Source organism: Hibiscus syriacus, unplaced genomic scaffold, assembly GCF_006381635.1.
Source record: "Hibiscus syriacus cultivar Baekdansim isolate YM2019G1 unplaced genomic scaffold, ASM638163v2 tig00112216_pilon, whole genome shotgun sequence".
NCBI lineage: Eukaryota > Viridiplantae > Streptophyta > Magnoliopsida > Malvales > Malvaceae > Hibiscus > Hibiscus syriacus.
Genome location: NW_024063269.1, coordinates 66,928 through 85,743, shown reverse-complemented (window position 1 = coordinate 85,743; position 18,816 = coordinate 66,928). Strand labels below are relative to the sequence as shown.

Sequence of the window (18,816 nt, the reverse complement as noted above, 5' to 3'; positions counted from 1 at the left end):
TATCAATTTATCAGTATCCTCTTTCAGTCTATCTGTTTCTACTGTATCATTTTCAAGAGCTATATGATCATGAACTTAAAAAATCAGTAATTTCTTCATTGTCATTATCACTATCAGTTGATGAACTAATGGTATCATTATCATTCAATGTTTCCCTAATTGATTCAACTTTTTCATCTACATTAGAAGCTATTTCGGCATCCAACAAAAAATTATGAGACCCCTCTGATGCTTCTTTCTCAGCAATATCAACTTCATAGAGGTATGCATTATCATGATTGAGTATATCTTCAACTGCAATAGTGTTTACATTTTCATTACAGACTACATTGTTTACAGTTTTAATTCCAACAATTTCCTCTTCAAAATTAGTATCCACAGTGTTTACACCTTCAGTTCAAGCAATTTCCTCTTCAAAATCAGTGTACACAGTGTTTACACCTTCAATTCTAGTATTATCCCCACCAATATCAATATTGTTTTGGCTAGAAGAAACAATACCCTTAACTACCTCTTTACTTTTTTTAAGAGCTTCACCTACCACATAATTATTCGTGTGGTCTACATAAAAATCTACAGCACCCTTAGTGTTTAGAATCCCTAAACATTGCCTAATTGATTCATCATCTACCACTATCACCAATACATTACTATTGAATGTAGCATCTAGTATAAATGATCATCCGACTCAGCTGGTAGAGCACAAGGTTCTTAACCTTGGGTTCGTGGGATCGAGTCCCACGGAGGGTATTTCATAATTCGGAAGTCTCCTACGGAAGTTCCTCTCAACCTGGTGTTGGGGGCAGTCTACTATCCTACCTCCCCCTTACCTCATTACATATGGGAATAAGGGTCAGCTATCTAGTACATAGTATAACCATAAATCAAAGGCATACCCTAAATCCTTCATATTCCCAATTAAATCCCAATAACAAAATATATATGGGTTAACTTGAAAATTTTCAACTTTTCCATCTACATACTAAAATTTAGATGAACCTACAAATTTACCTCCATGATGATACTGTAACACAAAAAATTATGATTTAGTACCCATTTTGTAACACAATAACTATGATGTTAACAAACTCGTTAACAATTTAATAATGGCATAAAGTTTTAATCATTCAAATTAAATTAGTAAACAAATAAAATCAGAGAATGATTGTATTTTTCAAATAAAAAAGCATGAGGACCATGACAGGAATCTAATTCATTTTTCGATCAAAGCATGGGATCATGACAGGAAAAAGAAAGAAAAAAACACACGGGCATAGAAAATTGTGTGAAAGTGTATATAACCAAAATAAGATTAAAAAAATGTGTGGGTGTTCGATTAAAAATTTTGAACATATAAAATTGTATCAAATCAAGAAACGAATAACCCTAAACAATGAAATACTACTTAAAATCTTAAAACTTACTAATTATTGTTTGCTCACTCAATCCTAAAACTTTCTCTCTCAATTTTTCGATAATCTACTTTTTCTCACTTGGTTTTCGATTTTTTGCATATATTTAATCTTCAGAATGTATTCAATCGTGGATTTTTGGGTAGTAATCTGATTATGAGATAGTATTGAATTGTGATTTTGGATTTAGGTTTATTTTTAGAATTTGTTTATTCTCTTCGTTTTTAGGGATTAAAAAAATTAAGGATTTTTAGTTGAATTTCATATCATAGTTTACTTCAAATTAAAATTATATATTTATTTTTTTCGTTATTACCACGTCATCTGGTTACTTCAAATTAAAATTATATAATTATTTTTTTTGTAATTACCACATCATCAAGTAAACTCGTCAGCACAGAAATTAACAGTTTCATTTGTTAATACAGTCAAACAGTATAAAATAATGCAACTAAACAATGAGGGTAAAATTGATGCAAAAATATTATAAAGACAAAATTGATAAATTTAATCTACTGCAAAAGCACCTTTGACTCTTAAACCTAAAATAAACCATCTCTTCAACCGGTTAAAGAGAAAATGGTCAAGAAACAAAAAATTCAATCTATAAAATTCAATAAGTAATTCAGAAAATTAAAAGTACGGTAAATAAAATAAAACAATAAACTTCAATTACCAAAAGCGTTGTTTACCCAATCTTTTTTTTAGTAATAAGAAAACCCAACCTTTTATTGGTAATACTGACAATATTCTTTTTAGTACAAAACTAATGAAAAGATTCTATTTTAGTACAAAATTAATGATAGGAAACGGGTTGCACACTGCACAGTATAGTTTTGGAATCCAATTTCAGCTACATGAACCCACGATTCTAGTATTTCAAATAAACAAATATACCATCCCTACCTTTTCTCTTTCTCCCTCTAAACAAAGATATCAAGAAAACAATCAAACGCACAAGGCAGAAACAGAAAATTACAGTAACAGTTATTGTGAGATCTCTTAAGGAAAAAGGAAGCAAAGAAATTTAGTATAATTAACAAGTTGCAAGCACCAAACACTGGCAAGAGTGATGGGAAGTTCATGTCTACGACAGTCCCTAATTGGGAACTTTTTCAAACTCCAAGTTTTTAAGGTTAACTCTATCTGCCTAGTCATCACTTATCTCAACATTACCACCCTTGAGATGCAAATGCTTTTCTCTTTTCTGGAAATCTGTCAACCCCTTCCCACTTCCTGTCACACCAACCTTGCCCTGAGGATCATCCGGTGACTTGAATATACTCTCACGCTTACGCCCCGAGAAGAAACCAACCTGTCAATGGAATTAGTATATATCAGAGTCGATTCTTATTAAATAATTTGTTCTTGGTTATCAGCATACAAGAAAAAACTTGTAAAGGGCAGCCTAAAAGAGCTATAATGTTCACCAACACATTATCTGATACATTTATGCCATTTTCCGGAAAGTTAACACCGCCAAGAAAATCAAACTCTCACCAATATGATAATAACTGATGTATTCAAACACTACCAAAGGGACACATTACAAAAGAAAACGGGCCATCCTTGGCAGGCAAAAACCTCCCTTAAGAAGGATTTGATGGTATACTATAAAATGCTTGCTATACAGACCTTTTTAGTCTTGCCTTTGGTCGTCTGAAACTGCTGCCATGCATTCTGCCGCTTATTTTGTGCCACTTCAAGTTGTTCAAATCGCACCTTTGACTTGAAAGCATGTATCTTCTTCTTTTTGGCAGCTTTCTATGAACCACAGGCAAGAAACCATCAAGTCAGTAGAAAATAAACTTCTTCCAAATTTTCAATAAAAGGTGGTAGGTATAGGGTTTGATTGAAAAATGCAGCATTTGAAATCACAAGTAGATGCATTACTAGCTCTAGAACTTTCAAGAGTGTCAACTATATACCTCCTCTTTAGGATGTAACCCATTAGTTTAAAATCAATCCATACAGGATCACCAAGTACCATTATACATAAACTTGCATGTAAAAAGACATTTATAGGAACATCAAAAGTTGTTAAACATGAAAATAGACTGAAGTTCAGATTCCCCTCTGCAAAATCTAAGAGTCGTATGGAAGCAGCTTAGAGTATCTTACCACATCCTCAGGGTCATCAGAAGCTATTTTAAGCTTTGCTGGTAGAATCCGAGATTGGAAGTCAACAGAAGCAGCCTGTGCAATCTTACGTTTGATAGCTTGTTTTGTAGCTTCAGCAACCTTCTCAGCTTCCAGCAAAGCATTGAATTCGATCGCCCTTACATTGGCAGGATCCACCTGGGATTGAAGTTGCACATGGTAAAAGAAGGTACATAATTGTATTGACAAATAGCAGAAAACATAAGTTGTGCCGTTGCGGTCAAAAAATGCCAATTTCATCACATAACTTAGACGCAAAAAAAATTCAGGGAAGAAAACTTGGATCAAATGAACCATGGAGACACTGCTAAAAGCTTATTATTATGTTTACCCATTTGAATGTTAAATTAACCAAACCATTTATTTGCTAAGCTAAGAAGAAAACAAACAAACAAAAATCATCTGAGATGAAAAGGTCAAAAGCCCAACAGCAAATCAGACATAAAGGGCTTTTCACTTATTGTTGCATCAAAAGTTTGCTGCTGCTCTTTTTCAGAATCCCTTCAGCCTCCTATATGAACTGCCCAGAGTTTCACTAAAAAGGCTCCCTGTTTCACCATGTAATTACCTACGTGTAGCTCTGTGGATTATTAGTGTAAATTGACAAATCATCTAGTTATGGGATCAAAGTTCAAGTAACTTAAGCCTCCCATTTTCTTTGTTTTCAAAAGATTTTACAGGATTATTTTAAAGTTACTCAGTTGAAAAATCATGCACTGATAAACATGTTATCATTACTTTCTTTTAAAAAAATCTAATCCAATGCATGCCATTATCTGTTGCAAGTCCTTTTAATGGTTCTGGAGTCTGTTCCAAGTTTTTTAAGATCCTCCATAGAAGTGCAACCAATTTCTTTATTCTAATCAAATGCCTCAAAAGAAATTTGACAATTCACAAATGGTTGGGGGGGGGGGGGGGAATATACACTTTTAAATTACAAGTTGGAAAGTGCAATTTGTGAGTGTTTTCTGTTAGAGTATATTTGCAAGTCCTTATTTCAAAATTTGTAACTAGTATAAATAGACTAACCTAAAATTTGAATACCACAAGCTTCTCTTCTAAAACATCCTTCTTTCTTACAGCAAGGCCAAGCATTAGGGGAGGAGAAAAACTTGATGTACATTTAACTAATAAAGCTTGTTTAATCAATAAATAGGTTAGTTCAACTCACTATGTTCAACAACAATTTTTATTTTTATTTTTAAAAAAATTGCTTTTATCGTAATGAATACTTCAATATTATTGGATCACGTATTCGAACTCCATTTAAAAAGCCTCAACTTCCAAGCTTTGGCTTTCTTCCTTCCTTTTCTCAATAGCACATCCAACTTCTTACTAGTCTGTTCTCTTTTTATCATTCTCCCTTTCTATACTAATATCTTTACCTAAACACATCATCATAGTTTTGGTGGTATTTTTACCTTGCACAACTCGTCCTTCTTAGTGGATACTTCTCACTCATTCTTTTCCCTCCATTTCCCCAATCTCTTCCGGATCCCAAGCCAATTTTACATCTTTTAAGTTTTACCTTTTCATCTCCACATCATTTTCTAGTCTATATGCAAGCAAACTACTTTTTTTTTTCAAATCTCGACTACTGTTACATTGTTTCTAATTAATTTGGGGATCTTGTTTTCTAGAATAAATTTTTGACTTGATTCCTTTGTTAAATGCAAATTAGTTCCAACCAAGTGAAGCACTGCTACAGAGCTGAAGTCAAAGGCACATTGCAAGCATGATTAGAAAGTATGCTCAAAGCTTAGTTTCAGTAAAATGAGCCAATTTAGAGGCACAGTAAATTTCAGCTTGGCAAAGTCTATTGCATCTCTACCTGAAACCCCTCTCCCTCTCTACTAAAATGTCAAATCAGTCAAGTATTTCAAATTTCATGTTGTTGTTAGGGAAACTATTGCAATAATGTAAGGATGTGCAAGTAATGCATGTTTGATGTTTTCCCGTTTGTGTGTGTGCACATGCATTCTAGACTTCCAAAATCACAATTTCTGCCAATAAAGCCAACATGGAATTATCAATTTTCTTTATATAAAGAACACATAATTGGAATGCTATATATCTATTTATGTAAGAATCTCATGGCAACTACAATGCTACCTCTTCCTTGTTTCCCCATCCATCATAAGTGACATAATACCCATTTGGTGTAATAGCCTCAATAGTGGCATCATACCTAAATATAAAACAATTCCAACAGAGAAAATTAGGTAAAAGTTATGGGAGGGGAAGAAACTACTGACTAAAATAAAAAAAATATAAATATATATATCCTTGTTTCTAAGCATACCACTCTCCATCTTCACTCCAGACAGCCTGAACTTTCGTGCCAACAGGAAATTTATCTTCAAAATCATATGTTTCCACTGTTCCCTACAAAAAAGAAAAGCATTTATCAGATGTCAGTGATTAAATGAATAAAGAGAGAACTCATGCACCAGCAAGAATATACAATTGAAGAGTGATTCAGGTTCCCTGCTATACCAAAATGAATTTTCCAGTGCACGTAAGTAATGAACTAAAACCAAGGAAATGGTTAGAGATTAGGAAGTTCAATTCCAGTTAAAAAAAATATGCTTCAATTAGTTGTCCCATCTACACAATCTTATGTTTCCACAGTTATGATATGACATCCAAGAACTTATTGCATTAAATACATTCATATGACATCACTGGTTATGTGACAGAATTCGGTAGTAATCTGTGACATCCCACACGTATACACTTACGAAAATTGTAAAAGAGCAAATAAAGTTCCCATTTCAATTCAGAGGCTTGCCTTGGTGAATAAAGCATTGCTTCTGACAAACAAAACTAACTACAAAAGTAAATCAATGATTCATTACGCAATTTAATCACCTTCGTTTGAGACCCAATATCTGATCCAGAAATCTCATTTTGCTTCGCAGTTGCAAGCAGTTCCTCTGTCAGGGAAATCACCTGCATGCCAAAGTTTCAGCACAAGCATATATATTTAGTAAAACAATAAAGGGTGAATTTTATCATATCTCAAACTTAGAATCTCAAGATGAACATCGCAAATCAGGTGAATGAGAAGCAGGCTGGCCATCACAACACATAGCACACCTGCAAAGCAATCAATATCAAAGTGATGGGCATCTTGCCAAAGCTATACATTTCAGAAATTTCTTTTTCTCACTAAAGTTCACATTCTGCCGCAGTGAACCCTTTTAATATATGAACCACCCTCACCTTTTCAACCCTGAAATGAAAAAAAACCTCCAGCAGTGCCATTACCATTAGCAGTTAATTGATGTTGCTTCTTTGAGCAACATGTCGATTCCTTCAAACGAGGGAAGGAAGAGAAATAATATTTTCATCACCTTATCAAAATACTTAACGTCTAAAAAAACACCCACAATCTAAAACTGGTATTTAGACCACTTTTTTATGCTGGTAAGTCTTGGATTCACTCGAAAGAATAATCATATTGTAACCATAACAAGACAAAACATGGTAATGAATAAACAAGAAAAGAAGATAAAACTACAATAAAAAGAAAATGGTCATAATATAGAATCACCTCAGCGAGTTCCTTTTCCATGTCCACATATTCAACGTTTCCAGGTTCATCTGCCAGAAGATGTCTAACCTGATTTTTACCAAAATAAGCTAATTAGTCGGGCCTTGCAAGTCCCGTTGAATAAAATTAACAACAACACATGAAATTCTTCCAATTTTTCAGCAAGCAAGGTTAATCACGAAATGCCTCTTTTAACATAGTAGTAATAAAAACAAAACCCTAAACGCAAATTATTCATTCGCAAAACAAGAATCTAGTCCAAACAAAAGCATGGGTCGTAATATGTTTAATTCGGAAGAACATTTTTGTTGCGGATTAAAGCAAATTGCGAGTATTAAATCGAAAATTCAAAGAAAAAAAAATTGAAACCTGATGAAGCTGTTCCTTATACGTAGAGAGATTTGAAGCCAGCTCATCTATGCTTAGTTCATCTGTTCCTTGCATTGTAGGGTTTCTTTTTCCCTAAAATTCCCAATTCTGCTCTCGGAGATTTTGATGATTTCCTCTACTCTTTCAGGATTTTAATTTAAAATTTGGCTATTCGCGAATTGGGACTGAAGTTTGGGGGCGAACTTCCCAATTAATCACCCTATTCAACTTTATTTTCCAGTAAGAGACCCTTATATATTTATTTCCTGATCTTATGCGGCACGCATGAAAGTTGCGGATAACATGTAAAAATTAAGTGTTAGTTTCGTAATTTTTTTTAAAATAATATCAAAATATATAATTAATTTATGTTAAGATGAATTTTATATAAAAATGTCAATTTTTTATTTATTTGTTGTGTGTGTAAAAAAAATTGTATTAAAATATTTAAATATTTTTTTGTAAATTATTTTATAACATGACAATTTTTTATTTTTGCATGAAATTACACAATACGTATAAACTAGTATATGAAAACTTTGAGTGTAAATAATTTAAAATATGACTAATTTTTTATAAAAGTTTTATAACTAGTATTTCTTTTACAAAATGATGTTGATGATGATAAAAAAAATATTTTATAATTTAAAAAATTCTAAATTTCATATATTTTTGAAAAATTTATTGACTTTTAAAATTAATTGTTTAAAAATAGGGTAAAGTATAGTAATGGTCACTGAACATTTCTGAAGCTTGCATTTAGGTCCCCCAACTTTTAAAACTTGCAATACAGTCCCCAAACATTTAATTCGTTTGTAAAGTAGATTATGTCATCATATACCTCAGTTTTCTTTCAAACCTACAACTATGGTGACGATTCGAGCCACAGGTGATGCATGTACATGTAAGTCTTTTCGTGATCCAGTTGAAGATGAAAGGAAAGTTGGCCGGAAATCGTTGGAAGGTCGACTTATTAGTTCGAAAGCTTATTCGATATGAACTATTTTTCTCTTTCCTTTCATATTTAGCTCTTTTATCTCCATAGGTTTTCGTCATCCTACTAGAGAAGTGGTGTGCAACATTGTGAAATTTTGAACATTAGAGACAATGCAAAGTCACAGTGACACCAATATATCCCCCTCTTGAGGGCCTTTAACCTTTGAAACTTAACCAGTTTTCTCACAATTATTATTATTATTATTATTCCCAATCATCCAACAAAAAGTGAATTTTTCATTGTATCCGTTAAGAAATAGAGATGCCGGAGATGGATTTACCACGATGACATCGAATAGTTATTTTTTTCCGATTTAAAGTTGAATTTAACATGATTTCAATAAAACTTGATTCTCGAATTTAAATAGGATTTAATGACTTTCGTTTAATTCAAAGTTTTAATTGAAAATTTTATCTAATATAATATGACATTAAATTTTCACATTTCATCCAAATTAAAAATAATTAAATAAAATATTAATTTGTCAAATTAATAATATTAATTCAAAATAAAATTTAATAGTAGATCATGCTAAAATAATTTTTTTATCAAAATTTAATTAATAATATATAAAAGAATATTTTTATTATTATTTTTGATCAAGTTCTCAACTCAAGTCTTTTTTTTCCTTTTTTTTTTTTGCTGGTAATCAGTTAACTTATTTATATAAAATAGAAAAAGCATCTCAAAGAAAGAATCCCACATGGATAAGTAAGAGCAGGTATTAGGCATTTATATATGTTGCTACCCACTGAATCTATTGCCGAGCTTTGTAACGGGAGCTTGTGACCCGAGTGGGGGCACTAGGATTATGGAACATGGGTTTGGCTCCTTGAGTCGGATCCCACGTGGCTTTGCCATAGCTTGCCCGTTCCAAGCCAAGAGTTGAGTCATGGGACCTCAGTGAAAACTGTGGGTGTCGTGGCTCCTAGAGCGAAGGGCACTGCGTGAGGCTGGTTTCACAGAGCAGCGAAGACCTTCTTCTCTTGGCAGTGGGAGGATAACAAGCTTGATCCACTAAGATCCAACGTCTCTCACTGAGCCGACCTCAACTGGACTATCATCTTTTTATTTATTTTTTCTGCTGCTAAACTTGAACTCTTTTTCTGTTTGTTTCCTCCCAAAATGAACCCACTTTTCTCAGGGATTAAGTTTTCTGGGAATTGGACTGCAGCTGGGTTGAAGACAACAGAAGCATAGCACTTCGCCATTGTTGGTATGAACTGCTTGACTAAATGTTATTATACCTTTTTTTTTAAAGAGGTTCTTTCCTTGAAGAACCAAGTGATAGCTATTGGAGTCTCTTGGAGAACCATGCGTATGTTGTTTGATTTTCATTACTCTGTTGTTTATTCTTCGTTTCTCCTGTATGCCCTCTTTAGTCCTATAATCTGTAACAGCTCTATCTGATTTAATGTTCACTGTAGCAGATCTACAATCTCTTCAATAGCAAGCAAAATCCCATGACAGCCTCTGTTTGTACCCGAAATTGTCTTCTATTCCTTTCATCTCAAATGCAGTAAACAAAAGCGTTTTTAACTAATTTAAGGATAAATGTAAGAAGGATTTATCCTTGAGATAGATCGAGGCCCATTCAAGCTCCGCATCTCAATCCATTGCTCGCGTGGCAAGTTTACACTGTGCCAAAATAAAATTATTTAAAAACAAGTATTTCTTTATGTTCCAACTTTATTTAACAAGGTAATTATAAAGTAGTATCTATTACTATTATATATACTTTCAATTATTTGACAATAAACGTCCAATCACCTTTGCTACCGACGTTGATGTTTAAATCCAAAACTTCTATAAATAATAACTATTAATTTAACAGCGTAATTTAATTCATGACTCATGAGTATTAACTTATTTTATATTCTACCTCATCGTTCTTAATTTATAAGAAAGAAATTTTATATGATATAACTATTCTAATGTAAGATTCATTCTATCAAAATGTGTTTGAGGAACAATAAAAAATTAAGACTGAAAATAACAATCCGTTCAAAAAGGGAAAAAAACTGAAAATAGAAATACTTGTGCTTCAACAAAAGCCAGTGAGTTAACAAGTGTTGATAGATTACGGGATTTTTACCACTCTTACATTTGCTTCTTTGTGAGCAGTGGAGAGGCGGACGTAAACTTTTACAACAACTTTTGGTTGGTTGGTTTGGACTTTGGCGTGACAGATTAATTACCAACTCTGTGTGGTTATCCAATGGAGAATTTGAGCCACGTTCTAAGAGATTGCAACATGCCACATATCATCTGGAATCATGTTTAGAGTGTTGCAAAGCTCCTTTTCTTACTTATGGATTGGATACTTGAGCAACTGCTTTACATTGAGTTTATTCCAACCGACTACTTATCTTAGTGCCCATTTATGATCGAAACGGCCGAAGCAAGGTATGCATCACAACTACTTCACTTTACAAAATAAAGCACACAGATGAAACTACAAAACTGCAAACACACACACACATGTATAGGTAAAATTTAATCACACAATGTAAAAAAACATACAGCCATTGAATGAATGAATGAATGAATGAATGAAAATTGATGGTCACAATTAAAATTTAAAAATGAAGAGATTTTTGTGAATAGACAAATAATCTAAACCATCATTCTACACTCCTCCAATGGTCTCAAATTTGTATTTTTTTTTATTGTTTTTACATTGTATATGTGGATCTTATCTCATATATATGTATATATATATATATATTCCAAGTCACCAGCATCAGTTTATAACACAATTTCCAATAAAATTAAACATAGCAAATGCCAAGAGTAGCAAAACTTAAAATCCCATCTGCAGTCAACAACTAAAAGGGCTACTCTGTTTTACTTCCAAACTGTGACAACAAAAGCTATGAACCTTACCTGCTTCATCTCAACTGGTTATAACTCCGGTTTTGGACCTACTTTCAAACTCTAGCCCTCTTGCTAGTGCAACTTGGGCACTTATACTGCTTGATATGTTCGGCCTTTGCAGGCGTAATCTTCACGCACTTTCCATGAAACCATCTCTCGCAGATATCACAGCAAATCCAGAACTCATCGGTGCCATAGCTATCCCCACATGCACCACAGGAGGCACCCTGTTCATCATCCTTTTCGTCTTCTTCCCCACTCTCATCCTCGTCCTTTGATGGCGGAGACATCTTTACTATCTTACTCTGGGGTTCGGATTGGCGAGACTGCAGGCAGCAAGTTATTAATGTGACATTTAAATAAGAGAGGTGCATATAAAAGGAATACAGACAGAAAACAATCAATACCGCCTTAACACTTGATTTGCTTTTGCTGCTGCCATTGTGATTGGCATATTGGTCTTTCGGTTGCTTGACATTTCCTGTGACAACTTCAAATATGGTTGGAAGGTCATTTATCATCTGGAAGAGTCTTTTCCTGCAAAATAATACAAAAAATCAGGAACCCCAGTAGCTGTATCTAACTAAGATTGCACCGGATAAGGAAAAACGAGGAGCTATTGGTTGATAGTACGGAAATATCATTTAAGGGATAGCAAGTGAACTGGTATTGTCCCTTACTGTTCTATCTTTCGGTTATACTTCCTCACTGTCACCACCAGACCACCGCAAGTATGGAATTAAGGACTCGTTTTACTTCTTTAAAATTCAAATCCCAAATCTCTGAGACAAATCCATGTGCAAGATATCCCTCCTAAAGCAATTTCTGTCCTATTAATCATTAAGGCTCAATTTGATTAGTCGTTTACTTTTCTCCACTTCTCATTTGTCCCTTGTTTTCAGTTCATTTTTAACTCTTTTGCCTTTCACTTCTCTATTACAAAAATAAAAAAATAAAAAAGCAAGAACCAACCGGTGTTGTCAAGGTCACTAGGCAAACTCAAGGTGCTAAGACCTCCATATAAACTCGAGGTACAAGGCGCAAAAAAAAAGCATTTGCCCAAGTAAGAAGAGGCGCATACATATAAATAACTATATAGGTCAAATGTACACTGACAATTATGGTGTAAGTAAGAAATAAAATAAATGTAACTTAACTGAAGTATTTTTAATTAAAACAACATAAAATTATGATAGTAATAATAATTTCATAATTTATTTTTATTTTTAAAATAACAATTTCAATTTTAACATGAGTATAAACAGATTCATAAAACTCGCATTACTGATAAAGAATATTTTTTTATTAGAAATATTGAATTCATTTTAGAGAAATAGACTTCATTCGTGCATCAGTAAAACAGCATAGTATCAATGAAGCCACTTTTTCTAACCTTGCTTTGAAGCCCTAGGCACACTAAAGTGCCAAAAGGTAAGCACCCCTTTAAACCCACCCTGCCTGAGCATGTCTGAAGTCTAATCCTCATTTTTCACTGTGCCTAAGTGTGCCTTGACAACACAAGCACCAACCTAATGGACAAGCCTAAACAATGTATATTCGTGTGTGCATTTATTGAGCTAACTTCAAACACAGAGCTATGTTTGAGAATAGCTTAGCTATATTTGAACATACACATACAAGTAAATAATTTCTCTTTAATAGGAAAACAATATCATGTAACCATTACAATAGACTTTATTTAGCATTGCATGATAGCAGTGTTGTCAAGGGCAAAATATGCATTCTAGGTGTTCGAATCCTTATATTTCCCTGGGTGAAGAGAAAAAGAAAGTGTCCACCAGAGTGAAAGAGCAATATGTACATGTCTGTAGTCTTTCACTTGTGTTTGTGTATATATATAGAAAATAAGGTTAAGATATATGATTGATAAACTGTAAAGAGTCCTCCAATTTATCCTACAAAACATAGAGGGTTTACTTTTTCTTTCGGCAGAAATACACGATTTCCTGATGATCCCATGTTTGTTATTGAATGATTAACTATTATGAAGTAGAGAGTTCTCTTACTAGTTATGGTAAAACTAATGTAAAAATATGTGTACTTGTATGCATTAAGTGTGTGCCTGACAAAATGTGCCTCACCCAAAAGGGTCTGAGGTGCTTTTTATTATCTGACACTAAGACACATAATTTGACCACACTGCAAAACAATATTCAAGTAGTAAAAGGGAGAAGAGCGTCTCATTTAGCATTTTGTCATCCAGAATTCCCTTACAAGGCCCCAACTGTGTTCTCAAACTGAGCAAGATGTATTTATACAAAGCAAAATAGACAGTCACTTCCCCATATAATTAAAAATAAAGCAGAATATCTCAAAAGCCATCTATTACCAGTTCCAAAACAAAAAGAAAAAAAGATTAAAGAAATGAGAACAAACAGGCTTTCCACAATTTTGTTAATGTACCATTGCATCATCCATTCACTTGGAGCTTTGAATGTTTGACCAATCAGATGGTAACCTTGCAAATTAAATTTTAACACTCATTTGAAGCGAACTTTTTCTAAATTAGAATTCTAAGATCCAACAATAGTCAACCGAAGAACATAGAACTAGTATTTAATTATGGTAGACAGAGGGAAAAATGCAGTTGGCATGAAATGAAAAATAAACCATGACACTGCAGCAAGAAAGCTGTGTCAACTGAGACCCAATGAGCGATATTTGTAAAAGAAAAAGCAAACATACCTCTCATTCTTGCCAAACCCAAATCGTGCACCAAAATAGAAAGCAACAGCAAGCAACCATGAATCACTGTGAACTGAAACCAATGATAGCCAGTCCTTTTCCTGCATTCCATCTCTAGCAAAGTTTATGCCCAACACAGGCTCTGGAAGCTCAGGAGGCACCTCCTCAACAGGCAAGTTAACTTCCCATGTCTCATTCGGAAGTCCGTATAGGCATAAGTTCTCCTTCTCTGAAAATAAATTTAATACATTCAGGAAAAAAAAATGTATACCCTGAAATTTTAAAGATATAAGCTAGCTGAGATAATTTATAACAAACATCAAAGACATTATCAAGTCTTATGTCATAAAGAGTGAATCAGGATAGCCTCAAAATTTTCTAGTAAAACATAAACATATTCAGGTAGAAAAATAAATATTTGATTTGATCAAATAGCTATCAGCACCACATTCCAGCTGTGATTTATTAAACAGAATCAGAACCCAAACTGTTCCCTGGAACTGAAATTTAAGAAGGTAGAATCACATCTCAGATATCATGTGTAATCAAGGAGAATATAGAAAAGCAGAGCATATTGAAGTCAAAGTGTAATCTTCACATCTAAATTAAGAGAATGGAACATTACATTTCCACTCTTAGTTCAAGTTAAGGTACATTCATTGAAAGCAAATCTAAAGCCATGACAAGTAGTACTGAAAAGCATATCTGAAGCCATGAAGGACGTAACCATAATGAAGACATGATAAGCAGTTCCAATACACAGGCGTAGTCAACGCTGCCGCACCTTTGTAACAACCAAAATGATGAAATACGGGGGGTAGAGCAAAAGTAAACTTACCAGGATCACACTGTTGGAAGAACTTCTCAACATCTGCCATAAGAAAACCCAGATAAATTAATTGAATTTCTTTGTAATTTCAAAAAATCAAATTTAAAAAAAAAAATAAAGGAATGGAACCAGTGGTGAGAGCCTTAATCAAGCCAGAGCGTCTGCCCTTTAAGTCATTGAAGACCTCTTCTACCGTTCTGGGTATTGGGTGTGCTATACCTTCCATTATCTTCTCAATTTGACTTTAAAAATAAAACTATATGAAGGTAGCACGTTGAGGAAATGCAAAACACAAGGGTCTTTGATTTGAGAAGAATTAGAGAGCAGCAAAATCTGAATTTGGGTTTTCGTTGTAGGGTTTGGGGAAGAATGGGAAATTAGGGATTTGCTCCAATTCGTAAGATTATAAGATACTTTGTGCAAGAGGGAGGTCGGATAACAGAAGGCGAAACCCAATTTTAGCACAAATAAAGAGGGCAGGGCGAGGGGTTATGTCAGTAGATGATCACATATTCACAAACGTGGGTTAAAAATATGATAAATATAAGGTAAGTACATTAATGTCCCGATTATAAGATATTAAATTATTTAATTATTAAAAATTAATAATAGTTTTTTTTTACTGTAACATATTATTTTGTTAAATTTTTCGATTATTAAAATTTATAGAATGATTATTTAACTATTCATATATTTCAAACTCATCATTTTTGTTACAAAGATGGTGATCATCTATTAACTTGTTGAATATAATATGATAAAATCTGATCACATAATTGTTTGAGTTGTATCTTATGGATCGACTCTATGTTTACATTATGATGTCAAGACAATGCTTGAAACATTATAATGTCGAGCTAGTGCTTGAAAGCAACGATGGTGCTAGTAGACATCATTAAAATATGATTTCATCATATCTCAGTTAGAAAATTAATGTTCAACTCAAGCGGTCGTTAAATTTGAAACAAAAAAGAACTAATTTGAAACAAAAAAGAACTAGTTTGAAACAAATGAATAGTTAGACGATCATTTTGTAACTTTTATTCGGGGGACTCAACAAAATAATGTCTTATAATTGGAGGATCGTTTTGTAACTTTTAATATTCGATGACTCAACAAAACAATGCCTATAGTTAGGATAATTTGTGTAAATTTACCCTAACTTTTATTATTTTATCTTAATTTTTAGGGAAACCTACCTATTCGGTCATCCACTAATTACTTAGTTTCTGTTTTTTGTCACTCAATTTTTTTCAAAATCATATCTAAGGTTATGTTTTAGTTTTATTTTGATAACCCATCATTAAAAAATTTGACGAAGATGTTAACGTGATATTTTTAAATTATTTTTCAATATTGCATAACATTACATCATGATGACACAAAAATAGCACTGTTAAATTTTTAACGATGAATGATCAAACTAGAATCAAAATGTAACATTAGGTGTAAACACTCATTTTTTTCCATGTTTTAATTGTTGCTGTAACACATACGACCCGCATACTTTTACCAATACAGGTTATAGATGTCACCTGATTTACTTAAAACATTTCCCAATTCAAAACTGGCTTGAAATATTTTTCCTTCATATTTATAATAGAAAATATAAAATTATAAATCACTTAAATTTTTTTATAATATTTAAATATCAAATATGTCCATTTATAAAAGTAATACTAAATAATATCATCCATGATGAAATAGAGTAAAATAGTTTAGTTTAGCCATTACAATAATTTCCAAAATAGTTAATAAAGCAACTAGAACATTTATAAATACATGCCACTAAATAAGTCATAATTACATCAAAGGATGTCTTACTGATATTATATTATACTCCTCGATGCTTGATGTTGCTCAGTACTCCTTACTTATACTCCTGTTGTTTACCTACACGTGAAAATCATCACACGCTAAGTATATACTTCAACAATAATAAATCGTGCAATACATCATTAATATACAACCATATGCCATAATCAATGCGCAATTTTCAAAAATTATATTTTAGTCACAAAATTCCACAGTTTCGGTCAAATCTGAAAAATTGCACATTTCTGAGCCAAATTTCTCTGATCTAAAATATTAAAATAATATTTCCTTCCATTTTATAACATCCTTCAAATTTTCGTAAAATTCTAATTCGATCCGAATATTCTATTTCAATACCGAACTTTACTACTTTATAGCTTTTAACACAATTCTCGTACCAAAATCTGATTTCCCACTAAAATCTATGTTTTAATCCAAACTGTACATTTACAGGTTAAAATATATAACTTTTAAAAATTATAATTTCGGTCCCTAAACTTTTCAAAGTTTATACTTTAGCTACTAAACTTTCAAAACTTACATTTTAGTCATTAGACAAAATTTGGGATACTATTATTATTTTATTTTAATAATAATATTATTTTTTATTATTTTGTTTTTAGGTTACAACTCAGAGTTCAAATATTACAAAAGTAGACCCAACACAAAAAGATGCCCACATGACAACCCATCAACATAACTAGGGTTTTGTCATATTCCCCAGCCGCCGCCTTACTCCCAACCGTTGGATTTGTGCTTGATCCAACTGTCCAGATGAGAAGATAACTAGGGTTTTTGGAACCCTAGACCTGTTGTCACCACCTAGATCAACCTTGTCCTATCGTCGCCTCCTCTGCCACTGAATTCAGACATTCACTAACGCTGCTATTTCAACTATCCCATCATCATCATCTCGGCAAGCAATAAAAAAGGAAGGGGATTCAATAAAAAATAGAGTAATCATCACTCTCAGTCGTAATATAAAAAAGGCTACCAAATCAACCCACAAAAATATAACATGCAACAAGTAACCATAAAAAGGGAGAGAATTCGAAAAAAGGGAGAGTTCGAACAATAAAAATAAGGGAAAATCGAGAGAAGAAGAGATTCGAAACCAAAAAAATAGATCTTACCAGGTTCAAAGCTCATCGAAAAGTTGAAAGGACATCGAATTTCAGAATTTTCGTAAGATATAAGTCTAGATCTAAATGTTTGGGTTGAGACATGGGTAAATGGAACCTTAGATTTGGGTAGAGAGAATAACTGGAAAAATTTTGGAAAATTGTTATTCACTCCAGCCACCGTGAACCGCCATGAATAGTCACCGGTGAATGATGATCATTTTCCTCAGCGATTGGAAGTTGAGAAAGTTTGCAAATTCTCTCAATCTTTTTCTTTGAAACAAAAGTGAAAACTCAAAAAAAAAATTGAAGGGGTATTTAAACCTAGCCCAAAACGACACCATTTTAAGTACCTAGGAGCCGCGCGTTTTGTGAGTAGGGGAAAATAACATTCTAGGTCCTCTTAAGTGTGTAATTCTCTTAATTTAGTCACTAAATGAAGTGGATTATTTACATTTCAAACCTTGTAATTTATTTATATTTACTTTTTACCCCTGCTCATTTTAGATTTTGTTTTTATTAGTTGCATATGATATTAGGGTTTATTCTCATGTTAGTCCTTATCATCTCTGTTGGTTGCGATCTAATCCTTGCTTTATGTGATAATGTACATAGTGGTCCCTGTATTTTTATTATTTTTACTTTTAGCCCCTAATATATTTTAGAAGCCGATTTTCATCCCCTGTTTCCTTTTGTACATATTTATTTCTATTTTTTTAGTTTGGCCTCTTCATTTTATTTCTTCACATTTTAATGACTACTGTAGTTGCTTGTGAATAAATTTCTTTGCTACATAGAATAAATTTCTTTAATCTTTGCACATAGAATAAATTTCTTTCCAAATGAGAGCATATGAACTAGATACCATGTAGTTAGGATTATTTTGTTAAATAAATCATGTCGGGTAGAAAGCATGTCTGGGTAGGATTGTTATTTTAACAAAAGTATATTTGGGTAGATATCATAACGGGGTA

General features: G+C 32.9%; 2 protein-coding genes across 3 annotated transcripts; both read right to left on the bottom strand.

Annotated features, from left to right (window-relative positions):
- Window positions 1-2,426: 2,426 nt before the first annotated feature.
- LOC120175843 (survival of motor neuron-related-splicing factor 30-like) lies at window positions 2,427-7,693 on the bottom strand. Its single transcript, XM_039182395.1, has 8 exons — window positions 7,498-7,693; window positions 7,129-7,197; window positions 6,444-6,524; window positions 5,875-5,957; window positions 5,685-5,760; window positions 3,534-3,710; window positions 3,048-3,176; window positions 2,427-2,727 (listed from the first exon to the last, which is right to left on the bottom strand). Exons 1-8 carry the CDS (start codon window positions 7,570-7,572, stop codon window positions 2,563-2,565), a joined length of 855 nt encoding a protein of 284 aa, XP_039038326.1. The 5' UTR covers window positions 7,573-7,693; the 3' UTR covers window positions 2,427-2,562.
- Window positions 7,597-15,367, bottom strand: LOC120175844 (PHD finger protein ALFIN-LIKE 7-like). Of its 2 annotated transcripts, XM_039182397.1 has the most exons (7): window positions 15,036-15,367; window positions 14,916-14,948; window positions 14,078-14,306; window positions 11,779-11,908; window positions 11,419-11,697; window positions 9,963-9,965; window positions 7,597-7,608 (listed from the first exon to the last, which is right to left on the bottom strand). In XM_039182397.1, exons 1-5 carry the CDS (start codon window positions 15,130-15,132, stop codon window positions 11,425-11,427), a joined length of 762 nt encoding a protein of 253 aa, XP_039038328.1. In that variant the 5' UTR covers window positions 15,133-15,367; the 3' UTR covers window positions 7,597-7,608; window positions 9,963-9,965; window positions 11,419-11,424. The 2 variants fall into 2 exon arrangements, with proteins under 2 accessions (XP_039038328.1, XP_039038329.1); XM_039182398.1 differs by lacking the exons at window positions 7,597-7,608; window positions 9,963-9,965 and having other exon boundaries at window positions 11,190-11,697.
- Between the last annotated feature and the right edge of the window lie 3,449 nt (window positions 15,368-18,816).